We start from the raw sequence: 20740 nt of genomic DNA on the forward strand, positions 1-20740 counted from the left end.
GGGCCACTCAGCACACTCCCTGCCAGGAGCCCGGATCTCCCCACATGTCCTCCATTGCCCCACCCTGGAACAGTGTCCAGGCTTGGCACATGGATGGGGGATGTACCACAGTGTTCACGGAGTGGACTACACAGGGACCTGAAGCCCTGACAGAGGGTGGGGGGCCAGGAAGAGTGGAGGGTAGGTCAGGGGGAATGGAGTTGGGAAGGAAGATGAGTCTGAGGAACCCAGAGGCCTGGGGACTGAAACATAGGCCCCAGCAGAACCTTTGCTGGCAGCCTTGCCCCACCCGCTAGGCCCAGGCCTGACTGTATGGGGCTGGGGCATTTGTCTGTCTGTCTCCCTGAGACTAGGAGTCTGGGTCTGTTTCTACGGTGACTGGAAGGGCCAGCCTAGCTGTCCTGCATCACCCTAGCTGAGGCTGCCCAAGAACTCTTCTATAAGGGCCAGGAAGTGACTACCACGGATCCCTGGCTGGGCCCCTGGCCAGCTGGGCCAGTCAGCAGTCACCTACTAGTAAATGAGCAGTGCTCCAGCATCCTCCTCCCGCCCATCCCTCAGACAAGGTGGGGATCACTCCCTTGAGCCCCTTCTCCACCCTGTTGCCTACCCCCCACCCTGAGGTAGCACAGGTCAGGGTCCCAGCCCTGGTGCCCTCTCTGAGCCTCAGCCCACTTGTTCATAGGACCCATGGGACCAGATGACTTGTGGCCCTGGCCAGGGTGGGGACCCTGGGAGAGCAGCTGCAACTCCAACCTCCCAGTCCCCAATGGCAACTGTACCTGCCCATGGGGAGTAGTTTTTTGCCCAAACCCCAGGCCAACCCTGAAGTCCAGACCTTGAGGCCCCGAACTTCCTCTGGAGCTGAGGCCACACCAAAACCCCCACCTGCCCCAGGCTGGCTTCGTGAGGGCCAGACAACCCTCCTGCACCCGACTGGGGGAGGGCACCTACCTCAGGGGGCTTGCCTAGGTGCTGAGACAGGACTATGAGGTTAACCAGCGTCTCCGGGTGGCCGCTATCCTAAAAACACGGGGACACAGGGCAAGCAGGGTCAGCACCTCTAGGCCCCGAACTCGACCTGCTCACCCCCATCTCGGGCAGGATGATGGCCCTCCCCCACCGTCCTGGGGTGGGGATGTGACCTGCACAAGGCCACCCCTTCAGAGGTGGGACAGGCTCAAGGCTCCAAGACCCTGAGTGCTCCCCGCACTGGCCAGTCTGACCCTGGTGACCTCAGGGTCCTCCCACCTGCTCTCCCTCTTGAACCTGGTGCCTCATCAGATCAAACTAGGACAGTGCCCCCTTGCCGCAAACCATTTGGAAGGGGCCTATTTACTACAAGAATCTCAAACCTCAGAGTAACAAAGCCTGGCCAGAGGCAGCCTCAGTGCTGCCACACCAGCTGTCCCTCCTGCTGGAGGATGGGGTCTGAGACGGCAGGCAGACCCCGCCCGCCCCGCCTGCTCCCTGGAGGTCTTGGCAGGAAGCGGCTGGGAAATTACCAGAAGCTCCAGGAGGGTGACATCACCCCACTGGCTCATGCTGGGCTCTGAGGCACAGGGAACTCTGGGAACCGGTTAGCCAATGCCTCCGCCAGGAACCTCAGCCAGAGCCCCTGGTGGCTACAAGGCAAAGATGTGGGGGAGAGCCCTGCTGGGGCGCTCAGGACAGAGATGCACCACCCAGGACGCATGGCCGCTGCAGGCCCGCTCCCCCATGCTGCCCTTCTTTGCAGAGACCCAGCTTCTCGGGGTGTGTGTGGGAGGCAATCGACGGGGGAAGGTCTCTCACTTAGTTGTTTCTCTCTCTCTCTCTGTCTCTCCCCCTCCCTTCCACTCTAAAAAAAAAAAAGAGTCAATGGAAAAATATCCTCGGATGAGCATTAACAACAACAAAAATAAAAAATAAAAGACGTTTCCTAAAAATGGAAGAAGCTTTGATATCTTTTCTGGTTATAAAAGATAGTGAAAGATCTCAGGTGTCAGGGGTGAGAAGAGACCTGTGGCCACCCCAGAGGAGTATTCTTGGTTCCTCTTTTTGAAAAGGTCCAGGCACCACCTCCTGTCTGCAGCCCACACTCCCCTCCCACATAGTGAATAGTGGGTGCTCTTCCAAATACAGACCAAGATGAGGCATCACACTGAGGCCCCCAGACCAGGCAGCCAAGGTAACAGCAAGGAAGGGCTGGGGCATGGCTGTCCGCTCAGCTCAGGCCAACTCAGACCCCAGCTGACAAGGTCCTCCCATTTCCAAGAGAAGCTGAAATCAGGATTTTTGTTTGCAATCATGAGTTTTAGCTGATTCAGCAATGAAATCCCCATGTGACCCATGTCACCTGCCATCCTCTCCAGCAGCCCTGGGCTATGGGCTGGGCCTGCCCTACCTTGTCCAGTGCCTCCTGCAGGACACCCTCAGCAGCCTCCCAGCGGCCCTGGGCCATGTGGCAGGCCGCCTGCCCATTGAGCAGCAGCAGAGTGGACAAGCACTTGTCGGCCATCTCCTGGAAGATGTAGTAGGCATCCTGCAGCTTCTCACCACCCTGTGGGGACAGTTCTGACATCACTGCTTTGTCACGCTGCTACCTGGCCCTACACCAGCCCACTCCCTCAGAGCAGAGCAATTCTAGCATTTTGCAATGGGTGTTCTGGCATGGCCAGCCATGGCAGTCATTCCTTGGACACTGACCCTGTGCAGGGACCCCACACAGCCTGGGCTCTGCCAAAGGGGCCAAAACAGCAAGAAGCCACCTCACACTTGACTCCCCCAGCCCTCAGTTTACAGACTTGAAGCTGAAGCTTCCAAAGGGAGAGTTAGCCCATGGGCATCCAGGCCGAGGTCAAGTGGACACCACTGGGTCACATGGTTTGTCAAGGGTGGCCTCTTCTCTGTAACCAGCAGCGCTGCCCCTGCCCACCAGGGTCTGTGTTCTGTCCTCTTGCTAAAGGTGCAGGGCCACATTTGCAAGGGAACCTGAGACCAAGGTGTGCTTTTAAAAACAGGCAAGGCTACCAAAGAGTGCTGTCAGAGGGTTCATCCGACTAAACTGAACACATACTAGAAACCTGCCTGGGTGTGGCCTCACCCCCGAGGGCAATGTAGACACAGATGAGGAGCACATTTTAAAAGGCTCATACAAAAAAGCAACTCAGGGAACAGCAGCCAAGTGCCAGAAACCAGAAAAAGGGCTGTTGCCAGGAGACGGAGGATGGGGTGCCCAGGCATGTGAGGAGGGGGCTGGGCACGAGGGAAGGTGCCAGGGGGACACTGGCAACCACCCAGTGCTAGGAGCCCAGAGAGAAAGCTGAGCAGCTTCCAGGCGCAGGATCAGACCTTGGAGGAGGGGGCACATCACTGGAGAGGCGTGTGGGCAGATGTGCCCCAAGTCTGGATTGAGCCCCCAATTTGTTCACTCTGACTCTGGCCGAGCCACTTGTCTGCGAGAAGCCCGGAATGGGGTTGAGATTGAGGCTCAGTAAAGTGGGAAACATGCCAGGGGTGGCCTGGGCAGCGGAGGTTCCTCTGGGAAATGGGACCCTGGCCCCAAATAAGCATCAGTCCAGTGTACCCATGGAACCCCATATCTGTACTCCCCCCATGGGAGCAGCAGCTCTGGATTCAGGGGCCACCTCCGGGCACTCCGATGCTTCTACACCCTGCCTCCAAGCCCCCTACATGGCCAGAGGCTCACCACGGCTAGGTTGACCCAGGCAGTGGCCAGCTGGGTGAGGGTGGCATCTTCATCTTGGTCCTGCATCTTCTTTAGCTCCTTCCTGGGGGTGGAGGAGAGAGGTGGGAGGCAGCAAAGTGATATGGCTGGTGCCCCCCAACACACCCCTGTTCCTTGCTCATGGGATGCACACACAGGCTGGCTCATGGTCTCTGGCCCAGTCACCCCCCCACCTTTGGCTCAGACATGCCAGCTCCACTACACTCAAAAAACCCACCCAACACCTACATCACAGAGGGAAACTGAGGCATGGACATCGCCACCCTGCAATCCTGCAGGGAAAGGCAGGTAAGGATGGTGTGTCATGCAATGGACTGGAATGAAATAACTGGAGAAACAATCATGCCACCATGTTCTGGTCTCGAGGTGGGTTCTGGGACCGTCCCCATTCTGAGTGCCCCCTTGAGGGCAGAGGACCATGGGGTCCTGACATGGACTTGTCATTGTTCAGACAACCTGATGCACAGGCCCCAGCCCAGCAGCCCCAGGGGGGACAGGTACAGAGGGGCTTACCGGGCGAGGTCCACGCGGTCCAGCTTCAGCAGGATCTGCACCGTCATGGCCATGCTGTGCGACAGGGCAGATGGTCAGTGGACACCCTCCCCACCCATCTCGTCAGAGCTCATTCCATGGGGTGCCATCTCCCAGTGCATTCCTGAGTGCTCAGGCCACCAGCCCTGCCTTGCAGAGGGGGACACTGAGGCTGGCCACCAGTCCAGCAGAGCTGGATTAGACCTGGGCTTCCCTCACTGGGCCAAGCCCCACTCCACCTCCCAGGGCCCTGGCTCCCACATCTCACACTGACCACGCTTGGGCTGAGAGCTTCTGTGGGGTCCCAAGGGTACAGACTCCAGGCCCACAGGCACTCTGTCCGGGCTGGACACCATACCCATGCCACACACCTCCCTTCCCAAATTCAGTCACAATTCCCGAACCCATTCCTCCCTTTTGGCCCTAGACAGTGTGACTGTCCACTACTTACGTGGCTGCTCATTCTCAAGTTTATCCACCAGAACATGACCTAGCAGCCCTCATAGGAGCCTGAGAAACACTTACAGGGTCCACACCTGTTTCTAAGCTGGTGCAGACCCCTTTCTGGAGTGAGCTGGGACGTAAACATATGTGACCAATGTGGTGACCAACTAACTTCGTGAAGGCAGGCACCAGAGAGCTCATGGGAGCGGGCAGCTGCAACCTCGGGCCAGAGCTCTGGACACCGCACCCTGGATGCAGCGTAGGCCCAGAATGCCCTCCTGGAGTGGGGGCGGAGCTGACCACACAGTGCGCTGGGCTCCAGAGCCCCAGCCCTAAACAAGGGTCTGTCTCAGGGGAGGGCTGGGGGGCCCGGGGAGATTGTGGAAAGGCCAGGGCCAGGACACAAAGGGAATGTGGATGCAGAAACCACGGGCAAAGACAAAGGTGCTTTCTGCTCTGCTGTCAGAACAGGGTTTTCAGCAGTGGCCCAGCCATGCAGAAGGGACCAAGAATGGGAACTGCAGCCTGAATGGGAGGCCTGGACCCTGCAGATCTCTCAAAGCAGCCTCCACCTCACCATCCCCATGACAACAGACAAAGAGGCCCTGAGCAGTCCGGAGCCGGGGGCCACTCACCACTCCAGGCTGTCCCCCTGGTGCAGGGCACGCAGGGCAGCGTCCGGGTTCTGGTCATGGAAGTAGATGGAGGCAGCCATCAGCAGGAAGGTGGTGTTGGTCACATCCACACTCCTGCTCATCTCTCGGTCCAGCTCAGCGACGATTGTGTCTCTGTTAAGACAAGGCGCTTAGGGCCAGGGCGGCAGGAAGCAGCCTGGTTGCTGCAAGAGCAGACATACCCAGGGTGCACAGCAGCGAAGGGACAGAGCAGGACCAGCCGTCTCTGCCTAGCACCCTGCATGCCAGCCTCACCACCTTCCCACGAGGCACTTCTCACCCTCACACAGACAGGAAACCCAGGCTGGGTGCGCCAGGCTTCGGGGGGAGATGTGGTGCAGGAGGGGCCATGCCCACCAGGCAGCACGAATGATGGTCCAGGCCTAGAGTCCCCTGGCCCTCAGAGCTACCAGGCTGCTGTGCCCCTGACACGGAGGGACAGGCTGACGCGTCAGGGGGGCCTGTGCAGGGACATGAGGCTGCACAAGTGAATTTCACACCAGTGATGTTGCTGCCTTCCTGAGGAGTCCTGTGTCCCGGCCCAGCTCGCAAGCCACTTCTGACAGGGGGGCGCCATGCTGGGCCAGGGGCTGGCAGCCCACCTGGAGCCAGGGCTGGACCAAGGATCAGCTGAACACCCCACAGCCCCAGGGGGGCCTGAGGCATGCTCTGCTTAACTGGAAAATGGAGCTAAGACCCTGTGTTTTAAAGGGGGTCGTGGGCTGCTACAGTTGAAAGGAAGTGTGGGTCCACCCTGCATCACCACTGCTATTTAGGGTCCAGTCTCTTCAAATGCATGTGCCATACAGGTGCTGGGGGGCCATTGGCCAAGTGCATGTGTTTGAGGGCCTCTGGAAGGTAGGGACATGCCCGTCACTGTCCACACCAAGGAGGTGAAGGACAAAGGACTTCACATGAGCCTATTTCCGGTTCTGCATGGTGGCATGTACAAAGGTCCCTTGGGATTAGTGTGAGGAGCCCCTGAAGCCATCTCTGGAAGCTTCCTGCCTGGTTCCTGGCTCACAGGGTGTGGACATGCTGCCTGCTGTTGTGGCTGTGACGTTAGTGTGGGACGTTGTTCCTGTCACATTCTATACTTAGCCTCATGGGCTCTGGGCTGTCTGCATGGGGAGCAGTGTGTGCTGAAGGGATGGCTGCACCAGGTGCCACTGTTTTCCGGAGCACTCGCCCCATGCCCTGTGCTTCTTGTGGGTTCTTTTCTGGAATGCTTGCAGCAGCCATCGCTCCTTGAAGGCCCCCAGGGTTACCTCCCCTTCCGTGTGAGCATGGGGCTCATCGCCCTGGCTAGTGAGGTACAGAGGGGGAGAAACGATGGCCTCAGGAGGCTGCTTGTCTCAGTATCCTGAGGCTGTCGGCACAAAGCACCATGAACTGGGGAACCAAAACAGGAATGTACTCTCTCAAAGGTCTGGAGACCAGAAGTCTGAGGTCACGGTGTGGGCAGGGCCGGCTCCTTCTGGAGGCTCTAACAGAGTCAGTTTCCGGTCTCTCCTGGTGCTGGCGGCCGCAGCAGTTGTTGGTGTGTCCACTTCACCGCAATCTCTGCGCCTGTCTTCTCCTCTGTCTCTTATGAGAACATCCGTCACTGGACTTAGGGCCCATCCTATATCCAGGATGATCTCAAGATCCTAACTACTTACATCTACAAAGACCCCATTTCCAGTGAAGATACATTCAGTTTCTGGGTGCGAGGACAACCCATCACTGCCCAGGGAGGGGAAACCGAAGCACAGGAAGGTGGGGGGGCAGGGAGAAAGGACTGCCCCCCCGCCCCCAATCCTCACCTCTGGCTGTCGCTGGCCAGGTACTCCGCAAACATGCGCACAGCCTGGAGCTCAGGGGCTGAGGAAGGCTTGATCTCATCCAGGACCACGCCATACTTCCTCTATGGTGAGACAAGCACGCTGTCAGCTCCACCCGCCCTGCCCTGGAACACAGGGCTTCTCAGGGTTCCAGCATCACCCTCATGAAGCTCCATGCCTAGAACTTACACCCACCACCCCCAGGGACTCCTCATCCTGCCAGGTGCCCAACCCCCACTTAGCACTGTCCCTTACTCTCCCATCCCAGGGGTGCCGGGGTCATAGCCCATGCTCACCTGTGCAAGGTACGCTCTGTACAGGAAGACATCCCTTTCCACATCTCTCTCCGGACTCGACGGCTGTGGAAACAGAGGCAGGTCAGGACCCACAGGGCCATGTGCCTGACACGCCCTCAGAGGCCTGAGCCGACAAGGTGGAGGCCAGGCTCTGGCTTTCCACTTCCTGTGCTCTGGGCAGCAGGAGAGCAGCCTCCCCTGAGGGCACACAGCATGGTGGGCCCTGATCTTGTCCCATCCTGACATCACCCCGGAAGGAGGCGCAATTGTCAGCCACTCATCCAGGTACGGAACTGGGCACCAGAAGTGCCACAACTGCTCTAGCCACAAGCCAAGGGGACAGGTGATGCTGGAGAACAAGGGGACCCGGGTGGAGATGTATGACGGGACTTTACTTTCTGTGACAGATATTTCCACGCAGCTTGCTCCTGTCCTGCTCTTGTTTTAAAACACTCTTTAATTTAAACATGACACACAGAAGTGACAAAGGTTTGCCTCACGGAAAAGACCTTTCTGGGAGAGCCCAGCTCTGCTGCCCCAGCACAATGACAGCTGTGTCTAGCCTGGGCCAGGCAGACCTCGGGGACCTCCCTGCACTTGGTGACGAGGCCCACGCACTGCACCGCCTCGGCCTAACCACTACCGAGAGCCCAGGAGCCGAAGTGAGCTGACCTCATACAGCGTTCACTGTGGGACTGAGGACGGGCCCGGGAGGCTGGAGGCAGGCGAGGGACCCTCTCTTAGGAGAACAGCTTTTGGACCCCAGGATGCTGGCCAACTTCCTGGAGGCCCTGTGATGCCTAGGACAGGTGGACACAGAGCAGCACAGGCCAGAGGGTGTGGGGGCACTGGCACAGGCTACCGTAGGGGCTGGGAGAGAAAAATGAGCTGGGAAGAGGGCCCAGCTACCTGGGATGGCCTCTCCAGGAAGCGCAGAGATGGCCTATATGGCTGCCACAGCACAGGGTCTGGATACACCAGGACTGCCTCCCCCAGGTGGAAACCAGATCCTGTCACCATGCCTTCTTCTCCCCAGCCTGAGGGGTGAGGTTGGTGAGCAACAGTGTCCTCCACTCAGGCCAAGGGAGACCACAAACAAGAGGCCGGGCTCCTAGTCCCAGCCTGACTCAGGCCAACTTCACTGCAGGGTCCCAGGGGCTTTCTCTGACCTTGGAGACCAGGCTGGGGATCTGGCAATGATTTGGAACACATCTGCTAAATAAGTGACTTTCAAATGACCCTCAGAGGTGGGTACTGGTGTGGACAACCCATATGGGGGCCCCACACCACTTTCAGTAGAAAAACAGACATGTTGTTCCGGCTGGTGTGGCTAAACGGTTAGAGCAAGGTCCATGCATCAAAGGGTCTTGGATTCCATTCCCGGACAAGGGCACGCACCTAGGTTTTGAGATGCCACCTCCCCCCACCCCCCACCCCGTCAGGGCATGTGCAACAGGCAACCAGTTGGTGTGTCTCTCTCTCTCCCCTTCTCCCTCTCCCTTCCACTCTCTCTGAAATGCAATGGGAAAAAATATATCCTCTTGTGAGGATAACAAAAACAAAACAAAATTAAATTAAAAAAACAACAGACATGCTGGCTCTTGGTGTCTTTGAAGAAAGGACACAATGGGGGAACCTGAGGGGAACTCTTGAGTCCCAGAGGAAACTCTTAACCTGCCCATCTGTAGAATGGGCACAACCATCACCAACCCTGCACGACCGCCAAGGTCTTACCAAAAAGCCACACGTGGACACTTGGGACCTTCTCAATCAGTCGGAAAGAGAAGAGCTTCTGAGAGGCGTAAGAACAAGGACAGCCCGGCTGGTGTGGCTCAGTGGTTGAGCACAGGCCCATGAACCAAGAGGTCACCAGTTTTATTCCAGGTCAGGGCACACGCCCCAGTTTCAGGCTAGATCCCTATTAGGGGGCGTGCAAGAGGCAGCTGACTGATGATGTTTCTCTCTCATCGATGTTTCTATCTCTCTATCCCTCTCCCTTATCTCTCTAAAAATCAATAAAAACATTAAAGAAAAAGGACAGATGTACAGACCAGGGGCACCAGGTGAGTTGAGCGCTCTGTGGGATTGTGGGTCTCCAGTTCTGACAGCTCATGTGAATTCCCTGGGAACTCAGAAACCAGCAAAGCCAGAAGGCCCAAGCCTGTCAATGCTGTCTGACACCAGGTGGTCTACCTGCCCCCAGGTAGTGGACAGGTGCAGTGAAGCCTGAGAGCAAGAGGTACTATCTGGGGAGGCCAGTGATGGAGTTAAGGGGGTGCAGGGGTCGCATCCCCTCCCTTTACTGGCCATGAGCGTCACCTGACCACACTAGATGTCCGCTCCTGAGGCTTTCTTCTGTTTTGTCCCCAATGCCTTGGTGTGCCTGCCATCTTGTGGGCGCTTGAAAAGTGCCCAACAAACAGGGACATGATGGTGACATAGTGCTAGGACATACCTGTGTTCCACCTGGAACCACCTCAGGTCCTGCCCATCTGAGGTTGCTGGGACACTGTACCAAACTACCACAAACTGGGGGCTTGAAACAACAGATACGTATTCTCTCACAGTTCTGGAGGCCAGAAGTCCAAGATCAAGGTGTCAGCAGGGCCACACTCCCGCCAAAGGCTCTAGGGGAGAATTATTCCTTGCCTCGTCCAGCTTCTGGTGGTTCCAGGCATTCCTTGGTTTACGGCTGTATCACCCCAACCTCTGCCTCCATCTTCTCTGTCTGCCTCAAACCTTTCTGCCTTCCTCTTAGAAGGGCACCAATTACACCATTTAGGGCCTTCCTAAATCCCAGCTGATCTCATCTAGAGATCCTTCATTGAATCACATCTGAAAAAACCCTTTTTCCAAATAAGTCACATTAATAGGTTCTGGGTTGGACATATCTTTCTGGGGTAGCATTCAATGCAACACAGGCTGCCTAAGAGGCTTAGGTGCTCCAATGGACCAGAATTCATTGACATTAGGTGGCTCAGCAGGGACAGTGCTTCCATTCCCTGGATGCCTCAGAGAGATGTCTTGGCAATGTCTATGGCTCGGAAGCTGGGTTGTGTGGGCCTCCAGCCAGAGTGATCACTGGTACGATTTCTTTGTTTTTCAGTCACTCTCTACGTATAGCAGATCACACTGGTTCCTTCAGCGGTGATGTAAAGTTTGCATATTATGATGTGAGAAGACTCAAATAACACGTTGCTATGATGTAAGCAGCACAGACACATGGCAGAAGCCAAAAGGTGAACATGAGTGCAATGCTGAATTTCACAGTGGCCCTACTGAGAGGTGTCAGGAGGGGAAACTGAAGCTCAGCCCTAGCTGCAGAGACAACATGGAAGAATGGGAATCTGAGCCCAGGTCCATCTCAATCTTCTCACAGTCTAGACCACCCTAGCAAGAGGCACATACAATTCTGATGGTGGGCAAATGAGGTTGCCCAGAGGGACTTCGCAGATATGATTAAAACAGAGAGTATGCTGGTTACCTGGGAGGGCCCAGTCTAATCACAGAAGCCCTAAAAGCAGAGACTGGGCAGAAGGAATGCAGCAGAAGGGGAAAGTCTCTGAATTTCAGGTTCTAAGATGGGAACTGGGGACGGGGTGGAGCATACGCAGGCAGGTCGAAGACTGGAGAAAAGCCTCTAGGACAGCGGTTCTCAACCTGTGGGTCGCGACCCCTTTGGCGGTCGAACGACCCTTTCACAGGGGTCGCCTAAGACCATCCTGCATATCAGATATTTACATGACGATTCATAACAGTAGCAACATTACAGTTATGAAGTAGCAACGAAAATAATTTTATGGTTGGGTCACACCATGAGGAACTGTATTTAAAGGGCCAGAAGGTTGAGAACCACTGCCCTAGGAGCTAAGAGTGACCCCTGGTGGAGAGCCCACAACCTGACTGCGTTTGAAAGCAGATTCTTCCCTAGCACCTCCAGAAAAGACAATGCCTGGACGACACCTTGAATGTAGCATGGTGAGCGCCACACTGGACTTCTGACCTAACGAACGGCGAGAGATGAATAAATTAGTGCTGTTTTATGCTCTTTGTTGTAAGTTGTCGAGGCAGCCACAGAAAATTAATACAATGGTGCAAATGTTATCTCAACAAACCCTAACAGCTTCCCGAAGCCCCTACTGCACAGATGCTCAGAGACATCAGGTTCACTGACGAAGGTGAGAGGCATGGAAAGCAAGCCTCCTCTACTTCAGAGTCCAAATTCCTCCCAGTCATCCGGCTGCCTCTGTGAAGATGTCTGCCACTCCCTTCTTTGGTGCTCTGATGGCATCCTAATCAGTCTGGAATAAAATCCTAATCAGTCTGGAATAAAATCCAAAACTCTGCTGCCTCTCGCCCTGCCCACACCATTCTCCATCCTCCCCCTGGAAACCTCCCCCCAACTTCTGCCACACGGGCCGCCTATGCCTTGACGACCCCGAGCTCACACCTGCCACAGCACCTTTGGAGTAACTTACGGGGTTAGAAGCTTCTCAAAGTTCAGTCTCAGGTTCAAATGACAATGGGAAAGGCAGGCCTGACTGACCACTCCCACGCTAAGCAGCCAGCTTCGGACGGAGTGCTTTTTATCTCCCCTGGCCCACACGTAGGGCTCGCGTTGTACTGTTCACTCGCTTCTTTGTTTACTCTCTTTGGAACACGAGGCTGTGGACACAGGCAGAGACCCTGCCATATGGTTCTCCCAAAGAGACAGAAGGTCCATGTCCCTCTCTTAAAGGTCCTGCCATGAAGATTTATTTTCTAGCTCAAACTGCCAAGCTCATTCCCTCCGTCTCCATCACACCACCTCCTGACTTGTTCACTCATTTATTTACTTGTTTCCCAAAAGAGAGCTGACAGTTTTGTCTATTTTGTCACTCTTTTGAGCTCAGCACGAACCCTCTGCCTGACCCCCGAGATGTCACTGAGGAATGAATGAATGAGCGAGTCTGGGGAGAAACAACCGGGCTCCTGGGGCAGGGTGACGCTGGGACGTCACTCCTCTCTTGATAGTGGGTATTCTCACCTGTAAAGTGAGATAAACAGTCCCTACTTCACGGGGATTGAGGGAATGGCGGCCAGTGTGGGCGCCCAACAAACGAGAACTACTGCCATTATTATTATAGAGCATAAACCCCTAACTCAAACGCCCTCCAGGACGCAGAGCGGGCGCTCTGAGAGTAAAAACTGCTATTGCTCCGGGTCCTGTCATGGGAGGATTACTCCTCACCGCCTCTGAAGAGGTGCGTGGGGGTAAACGCCGCCAGAAGATTTTTTAAAGACAGAAGGCGACCCGCGGCAGCAGGAAGCGCCGCCACCTCAGTCCCCGGCCCCGAAGCGGCCGCACCTTCACCCGCTGCGCCTCGTTGATGCACTGCTGGTAGCTTCCAATGTAGAAGGCGTTCTTCACGTCGAACAGCTCGTCCACTTCTCCAGAGCCGCCGGAAGCCGAACCCGGAGCCGGGGGCGCCATGTCGCTCTGGTGTCACCCACTCCTCTTCCGGAGGGACACGTCTACAGGAAGCGGGGAGTCACCGCAGGGCATGCCGGGAAATGTAGTTACCTCGTTCCGGCCTGAAGATGAGCCAATGAGAGATTCCTAAACCAGAGTAAAGGGGCGGGTGGCGCAAATGCGTCTTTCAGGGCATTTCGGGAATTGTAGTTTGAGTTAATCCTGCAAGCCAATGGGATTCGTAAGTCTGGGAATGGCAAAGAGAGTTTAAGAGGGTGGAACCACACAGGAGTCGGAACCAATCAATGGGACATTTTCATACGTCATTGGCACGCGCCGGAAGCGCCGCTCACCGGAGTTCAGCGGCAGGCAGCGAGGATGGCCGGGTTCGCTGAGCTCGGTCTGTCCTCGTGGCTCGTGGAACAATGTCGGCAGCTGGGTTTGAAGCAGCCCACACCCGTCCAGCTCGGCTGCATCCCCGCCATCCTGGAAGGTGAGTGTGGCCGGGCCTCTTCACCAGAAGGCATCTCCGCTCCTGTGCCTCCTCCATTCCCTCTCCATGCTGGTCCGGAGAGGCGAGGGGCAGCCTCGGGCATCTCGTGGAGCCTGGTTCCGGAGGCAGACATGGCAGTGTTGTTAACGTTTAGGCTGCGCGACTCACTTTGTGTTCGCGCACAAGTGATGTAACCCTGAAACGTCTATAGTCTCAGAACTCAGCGAGGTTTTGGTGAATGACTAACCGATAGTACCGGGAAAATTGAATAGAACTTGCACTACTGTCTTCATTTTATAAATGGAAACTGAGGCTGTCAAGTTTACTGGTAGATCCAGGACTCTGATTCCGTGACTGCACTTTGCCATTGCAGAGATGCCCACAGGAAGCCTAGGCCGTGGCAAGTTGACAGGTTAAATAAACAAAGGTGAAAGAATCAATAGGGAGCATAAGATGCAGATTGGAGGAGGGCATTCCAAGGTCCCCCTGGCTCAGATGATGGTGGTGGTGGGGAGGGTTGTCAAAATGAGGTACTAGTTAGTAGCATCTCGAGTCATGGATATGGGGTTCCAGTCCAGCCTGCCACTCACTGGTTGTGTTCCGGGGCAAATCTGAGTCTCAGTTCCCCCTTCTGTTAAATGGGAATGATAATGGTCTCTCCTTCCTAGAACTTGTCCGTATGCCTGGAATGGAAAGGGCAGGGGCCGGTATCAGTAACTGTTCAATGGAACACCTGTCCACACCTAAACTGTTGATGTTGCTTTGCCCTCTGCCCAGGTCGGGACTGCCTGGGCTGTGCTAAGACAGGCAGTGGCAAGACGGCAGCATTTGTCTTGCCCATCTTGCAGAAGCTCTCTGAGGATCCCTATGGCATCTTCTGCCTTGTCCTGACGCCCACCAGGTGAGCTCCCCATAGGCCTCCTGGGTGAGTTAACCGGTTGTGTTCTCTTGGACAAGCGACTTTCCTTCTCTTTGCCGTACTCACCCTGTGTGCACAGTGGGGACAGAAATCATGTCCCCCTCTTCAGAGTGCTGCAGAATTAAACAAGATAGTGTGTGGAAAATGCTTGGCACAGGGCAAGCACTGGACAGACAGGAACTGTCAGTAGCCTTGTAGCTTAAGAATAGGCACCTCTCTTGTTCTTGGTCATAAAGATGTGGTGGTTGACATGGTAAGTTTTGTAATGACAAGAGAGGTAGGCACTGCATGCTGTGAGAGTGTGGCCTGGGAATGGGTGGTGTCAAGGAAGGCTTCAGTCAGGGTGCCTTAAAGGATGAGAAGGGTCTCTCAAAGGGACAAGTTTGGGGAAAGTAATCTAGGCAGAGGGAACTGCTAATACATTCTCGCAGAGGTGTGAGGGGCAGGGAACAGGAAGGGCATTGGGGGCTGGGCACATTAGAGCCAGCTTGAGAAGGGCCTTGAATGCCGGGTTATAATTGGATCTGAGGGCGAGGGCAAGACAAGAGGCCAGGGAGTGGGGACATGGGCTGAGGAAAGGCCTGGTTGGAGCCAGGGCCAAGGGGCAGAGAGGAGGGCACTTGGACACTGGCTACCCCCAGGGCAGGAGGGTTTCAGGCTTTGGTGACTGGTGTCAAGGCCATTGCTGAGAACATGGGAGGAGGAGAGGCCAGTAGGGGAGGGGCCCTGGGCTGTTCTGGGGTCCAGTCTGGTAAGGGGGAAGGGTCCACACAGGCCTCCAACGCTAATTGTCAGAGTTTTTGTCCAAAGGAGACTGGAAGCCATGGAGGGTGTGTGAACAGAGGAGAGCAGGTCGGGAAGCCCTGGGGGTGGAGATGGGAATGGGAGACAGGTACAAAACCTCTGTGTTACCCAGCCCGGCTCCTTCACACCCACAGGGAGCTGGCCTACCAGATCGCAGAGCAGTTCCGGGTCCTGGGGAAGCCTCTGGGCCTGAAAGACTGCATCATCGTTGGCGGCATGGGTACGGGGGCCCCAGGGAGGCTTTGGGTATGGGACCCCTGCAGTCTTGGACCACCTGCCCAGCCCCACCTCTTGCCCTCCACCTGCAGACATGGTGGCCCAGGCCCTGGAGCTCTCCCGGAAACCACATGTGGTCATCGCCACGCCAGGGCGCCTGGCTGACCACCTCCGCAGCTCCAACACGTTCAGCATCAAGAAAATCCGCTTCCTGGTGAGTTGGCCTGGGCACTGATTCATCCATTTGGAAAACGGGTCCCACAGGCCATCCAGCAGAATGTTAGGAATATGACAAGGATAGCTCAGAGACCCACAAGAGGTAGTCTGTACCTGTGGGGGTGGTTGGGAGCAGGGCTTGTCTAAAGAAGTGACATTGGAGCTGAGACAGGTGATGGAGCAGCTCATGGTCAAAGCTGGGAAGGAGGAATATGGGGGAGGCAGGCCAGCCTTGGACAGCACACTCACCCCAAATCCACTACCACTACCCGCTGCTGCTGGCGTTGCAGGTGATGGACGAGGCAGACCGGCTGTTGGAGCAGGGCTGCACTGACTTTACCGTAGACCTGGAAGCCATCCTGGCAGCGGTGCCGGCCCGCAGGCAGACGCTGCTCTTCAGTGCCACCCTGACTGACACACTAAAGGAGCTGCAGGGCCTGGCCACCAACCAGCCCTTCTTCTGGGAGGCTCAAGCCCCGTGAGTCCACAGCCACATTCGGGGGGTGTCGGGGGCAGGCAGAGGTGGTGGTGGGGTTACACCCAATACACCCAATGGAGATAATTGCCCATAGGTGGGCAGGGCATTGGCCGAATTCAACAGAAGGGGAAACTGAGGCCTACCCCTTCCCAGGGTGCGCACGGTAGAACAGCTAGACCAGCGCTACCTGCTGGTGCCTGAGAAGGTCAAGGACGCCTACTTGGTCCACCTGATCCAGAAGTTCCATGATGAGCATGACGACTGGTCCATCATCATCTTCACCAACACATGCAAGTGAGCTTGGTGGGCCCGCTTCCCACAGACTTCCATGGAGGCCCAAGAGGTGGCCCGAGGTCACAGGTGGGAGGCACACAGCCAGTCTCTGCACTCCAGGGCCTCTGCTCAGACCAGAGGTTTTGAGAGATTTGCTCAGAGCGGCTCAGAACAAGCCACTCACCAGGATCACATCTTCTGAAGGTGGAACAGGAATGGGGGTTCCTCAGATCTGCCCTTAACATGAAAGCCAGGCTGTCCCCATTCTTGGAGCAGCCTATTCACTATGGTCTAAGGCAGTGATGGAGAACCTTTTGAGCTCGGCGTGTCAGCATTTTGAAAACCCCTAACTTAACTCTGGTGCCGTGTCACATATAGAAATTTTTTGATATTTGCAACCATAGTAAAACAAAGACTTATATTTTTGATAATTTATTTTATATATTTAAATGCCATTTAACAAAGAAAAATCAACCAAAAAAATGAGTTCGCGTGTCACCTCTGACATGCGTGTCATAGGTTCGCCATCACTGGTCTAAGGTCCCTGAGGCCCAGAGCAGCAGCACCCACACCCGGGGCTGTGCTCCCCATAGTCCCAGGGGACTTTTGACTCTTCTGAAACATGTGCAGGGATTGTCAAGAGGCTGTAGACTGTTCTGACATGAGCCAGTAGGTGGGCAGTCCATACCGCATTGATGGGACCCCGAAGAACTTACTGGCTACCTGAAAAGTCTGGGTGTGGGGCTGACTCTTGCTGGCTTAGGCTAGGAGAGGAGTCAGCAGAGAGGATGTCAGTGGGCAAGACACCCTGCACCTTAGCTTGTCCTTGCCTGTCTGTGCAGGGGCACCTGTCTGGGGTCCTAGGCAGGGTTGGGGTGGGGGGCAAAGAGCACTTTCCCAGGACCCCAGCTTTGTAGGGGCTAAAAGTGCATTCTTCCCACCAGGACCTGCCAGGTCCTGTGCATGATGCTACGCAAGTTCAACTTCCCCACTGTGGCTCTGCATTCTATGATGAAACAGGTGAGGAGACCCCCACCTGCTCTCCTTGCCTGTGACTCCTCCCAGCCTCCGGGCCTTTGCGTAGGCTCTTCCCTCTGCCTGGTACACTCTTCCTGCCACCCCCCTTCGCCCTGTTCTGGCTTTTTTAGTCATCTCCCTCCCTGGACTGTGAGCCCTGTGAGGGCAGGACCATCCTGGCCTCAGCCCTGTCCTAGGCCTCATACAATAAGTGCTCATTGACTAAGATGGTATCTGACCCCCATCCCCATTCCCCCAATTATTCCCTCATCCGGCTCAGAAAGAACGCTTTGCTGCCCTGGCCAAGTTTAAGTCCAGCATCTATCGGATCCTGATTGCAACAGATGTGGCCTCCCGGTGAGCAGAATACTCCGTCCTATGTGCTGGCCCGGTGACACCCCCACAGAGGGGCCAGAGGGGGAGGCTGGCCTCGGGCAAGGATTGGGCAACCCGTTTCACTGCTAAATGACCTTGGGTGAGTCCCAGCATCGGTTTTACCATGTGGACAGTGGTGCTGATCGGCCTCTGCCTCTAGGGGCCTGGACATTCCCACAGTGCAGGTGGTCATTAACCACAATACCCCCGGGCTCCCAAAGATCTACATCCACCGAGTTGGCCGGACAGCCCGTGCAGGTAAGTAGACAGGGTGGGATGGCCTTTGGGGAACCATCCCTCCAGCTTGCCCACACCATGAGGAGCCAAAGTCATGAGCTAGTGGGGCATGTGGGGGGATACAGCCCCAGGCGAAAGCTGTTGGGGAACTGTCCTTTTAAAAGCAAAGGTGGGGGTACTTTGGTTTTTTCATGGAACCTACATCTGTCTCTGGGGACATAGCATATACTGCCCCAATCCTCATCAATCCCTGTTGCCTCACTTCAGTCCTCTTAAACTGTCAGGCTGCCAATTGGCACCTTGCAGTGGGTGGGTAGATGTGGTATTGCCTATGGGATTTGGTGTCCAAGTTTAACCCCTCACTGTGACCCTAGCCAGTGGCCAAGGAGATATCCATCTCTCTGATCCCCAGCTCTAACAGGGAGGAGTGCTGCATTTGTGAGATTTTGTCATGCCTGGAGTGGAGAGAAACTTTCTGGGGCTGTACTGGTCCTGCCCCTTCTCTCCTGCCCTGTGGCCTCAGGCAGATCACATCAGCTTTCTGGACCTTACTGCTTTGTCAAATGATGGGTAACGAGAACATGATGTCTGTTTGAGGCTGCTCCAAGGATCATGGGCCTGGTCAGCTGTCAGCGCTGGTTCAGCACTGGCCATTGTCACAGAAACGGAACGGAGAAACTGGCATGCAGAAATCTGGGCTGAGGCCTGTCACGGCTTACTGCTGCCATAACTCAGCCTGGGCTCCCTGGCAGCCATGCCAAAAAGGGAATCAGCCACATCAACTGCTCCAATTAGGGCCAAGCTGGCAAGAGAGCCACCTCTCCCTGGTGTCCTGCAGCTCAGCTCTCCTGGGCAGATCACCCACTACACAGGTCTTGCTGGGGGTCAAGCCCTGATACCCCAGGCTTCCTTCACCTGCCCCCACCTACCCACCAAGTTCTGTTCCTCTCAAGAGGAGTCCTGACCTGTCTCTTGACCCCTCATCCTGGCCCCGGCACACTGCAGGTAACTGGTATGTCCTTACAGGGCGGCAGGGACAGGCCATTACACTGGTGACACAGTATGACATCCACCTGCTTCATGCCATCGAGGAGCAAATCAGTGAGTAAGGGGGTAGGAGTGGGATACCCACCTACCTTCTCACACGAGCAAACTTAAACCACTTTCCTTCCTATACATCCCCCAAAGAAGTTTCTTTTGCCCAATTATTGAAAGAGAAGCTCCCCATAATGGCCATCTGGTGGGCAAGGACTGGTTTCTGAGACCTTGTGTGGGTGGTCCCTGTGAATAGGTCCAAGGCCCTAGGGATGAGGCTTGAGTCTGTTTAAAACCCCCTTCAGGTAGTTTAATGTGTAGCTAAGACCAAGAACCATGAGGGCATGTCTAATCACCAGTGACTCCTCAAATTCAGAAACAACTTGACTTTAGAGAACACTGCCCAAAAAAGTACTTTTCCCCCCCAATCCAGTTCTTAGTGTTGGTAACCACACACACACACAAGCAGTCTGTATCTTACTTAGGTCTGAAATCCCAGATCTTGCCCACCTGACTTTTATCTGTTAAGACCCCCAGACACCTTGCATCCCCCCCTCCCCCCACTGGGAACTCACTATTGGCTGAAATTCCTCTTCCTGTCATGTCTGCCCCCTCCCCCCACCCTTGTCCCCACAGAGAAGCAGCTGGAGAAGTTCCTGGTGGAGGAGGCTGAGGTGGAGCAGATTCTCACCCAGGTCAACGTGGTGCGGAGGGAATGTGAGATTGTGAGTGTCCGGGAGCTGATCCTTGGGACCCAGGGTGCTCCCTTCGAGATGGGAACTACCCCCCATGACAGCCTCTCCCTCTCCCCCCCAACCCCAGAAACTTGAGGCAACCAACTTTGATGAAAAGAAGGAAATTAACAAGCGGAAGCAGCTGATCCTGGAGGGAAAGGTGAGGGCTGAGCCAGCAGGGGGGAGGCAAGGTTCCTGAGGTAGGGAGTAACCAGCTCAGCCATGTCCCTGTCCTCCCCGAGCCAGGACCCTGACCTGGAGGCCAAGCGCAAGGCTGAGCTGGCCAAGATCAAGCAGAAGAACCGGCGCTTCAAGGAGCAGGTGGAGCACGCGTTGCAGCGGCAGAAGACCAGTGGGACTGGCCACAGGGGCCGTCGACCCAAAGCCCGACCTGAGGCCCGCTCAGGCCCAGGGCCTGGCCTAAGGCCCACTCGGCCCCTACCTGCCCAGCCTAAGACTCCTTCATCAAACTGAGGGTTGGAGAGTTGGAGGGCAGTTTTCCGCTGCCCAGTCCCCCTCAGTGGAGCCCATGGATGCCCATTGTGCAGTACATGGCTCCTCTACTCTGTGGCCCCAACTGGCTCCTTCTCGAAGCCTTGGCCCAAAGTCAAGCTATCAAGGGAAGAACACTGGCCACGTGGTTGGGCCCATCTCCATAAACAGTGACTCCAGCCCAGGGTCACTGAAGGGGGTGCTGTGGGCCCAAAAGTGAAGGTGTGTCATTTGCGGGAGATAATAAACGGGTCTTTTGACTTGCCCAGTCTGACTCGGGGCACAGGAGTAGGAGAGGCTTATGTCACTCCACCCCACCCCCCCACCTCCACCCCCAATTCTTCATTCCTGTTGGGCCAGGCCCAAAACTGAACTGCAGTGCTGGCTGTTCCAGGCGGGTGACCTTGGGTTGGTGAGTCCCTCAGGGTCAGTTTCCTCGTCTGTAAGTGGACATAGCAACTGCACCTCTTCGGATGTGGCCATGAAGTTGGTGAGATCATC

At 55.8% G+C, this 20740-nt stretch overlaps 2 protein-coding genes across 3 annotated transcripts; one reads left to right on the forward strand and one right to left on the reverse strand.

Moving 5' to 3' along the window:
• Positions 1 to 599: 599 nt before the first annotated feature.
• On the reverse strand, positions 600 to 13056 carry COPE (coatomer protein complex subunit epsilon). 2 transcript variants are annotated; one of them, XM_006100427.3, is made up of 8 exons: positions 12846 to 13056; positions 7499 to 7561; positions 7185 to 7285; positions 5341 to 5493; positions 4244 to 4297; positions 3692 to 3773; positions 2387 to 2542; positions 618 to 1023 (listed from the first exon to the last, which is right to left on the reverse strand). In XM_006100427.3, exons 1-8 carry the CDS (start codon positions 12969 to 12971, stop codon positions 667 to 669), a joined length of 1092 nt encoding a protein of 363 aa, XP_006100489.1. In that variant the 5' UTR covers positions 12972 to 13056; the 3' UTR covers positions 618 to 666. The 2 variants fall into 2 exon arrangements, with proteins under 2 accessions (XP_014321316.1, XP_006100489.1); XM_014465830.2 differs by lacking the exon at positions 2387 to 2542 and having other exon boundaries at positions 600 to 1023.
• A 228-nt stretch (positions 13057 to 13284) lies between these two features.
• DDX49 (DEAD-box helicase 49) lies at positions 13285 to 20527 on the forward strand. The gene is made up of 13 exons (XM_006100382.3): positions 13285 to 13443; positions 14221 to 14344; positions 15301 to 15386; positions 15475 to 15596; positions 15889 to 16076; positions 16230 to 16370; positions 17294 to 17369; positions 17647 to 17723; positions 17902 to 17999; positions 19005 to 19079; positions 19650 to 19738; positions 19836 to 19907; positions 19994 to 20527. Exons 1-13 carry the CDS (start codon positions 13329 to 13331, stop codon positions 20219 to 20221), a joined length of 1491 nt encoding a protein of 496 aa, XP_006100444.1. The 5' UTR covers positions 13285 to 13328; the 3' UTR covers positions 20222 to 20527.
• Positions 20528 to 20740: the final 213 nt, after the last annotated feature.

Source organism: Myotis lucifugus, unplaced genomic scaffold, assembly GCF_000147115.1.
Source record: "Myotis lucifugus unplaced genomic scaffold, Myoluc2.0 scaffold_311, whole genome shotgun sequence".
Taxonomy (NCBI): Eukaryota; Metazoa; Chordata; class Mammalia; order Chiroptera; family Vespertilionidae; genus Myotis; species Myotis lucifugus.

Coding starts and splice junctions, on each gene's coding strand:
- DDX49 (XM_006100382.3), top strand. CDS start 13,329: ATGGCCGGGTTCGCTGAGCTCGGTCTGTCCTCGTGGCTCGTGGAACAA. Junction 13,444..14,220: donor CATCCCCGCCATCCTGGAAG/GTGAGTGTGGCC, acceptor CCCTCTGCCCAG/GTCGGGACTGCCTGGGCTGT. Junction 19,908..19,993: donor AGCTGATCCTGGAGGGAAAG/GTGAGGGCTGAG, acceptor TCCCCGAGCCAG/GACCCTGACCTGGAGGCCAA.
- COPE (XM_006100427.3), bottom strand. CDS start 12,971: ATGGCGCCCCCGGCTCCGGGTTCGGCTTCCGGCGGCTCTGGAGAAGTG. Junction 5,494..7,184: donor CTGGCCAGCGACAGCCAGAG/GTGAGGATTGGG, acceptor TTGTCTTAACAG/AGACACAATCGTCGCTGAGC. Junction 2,543..3,691: donor CCTGGGTCAACCTAGCCGTG/GTGAGCCTCTGG, acceptor CTGTCCCCACAG/GGTGGTGAGAAGCTGCAGGA.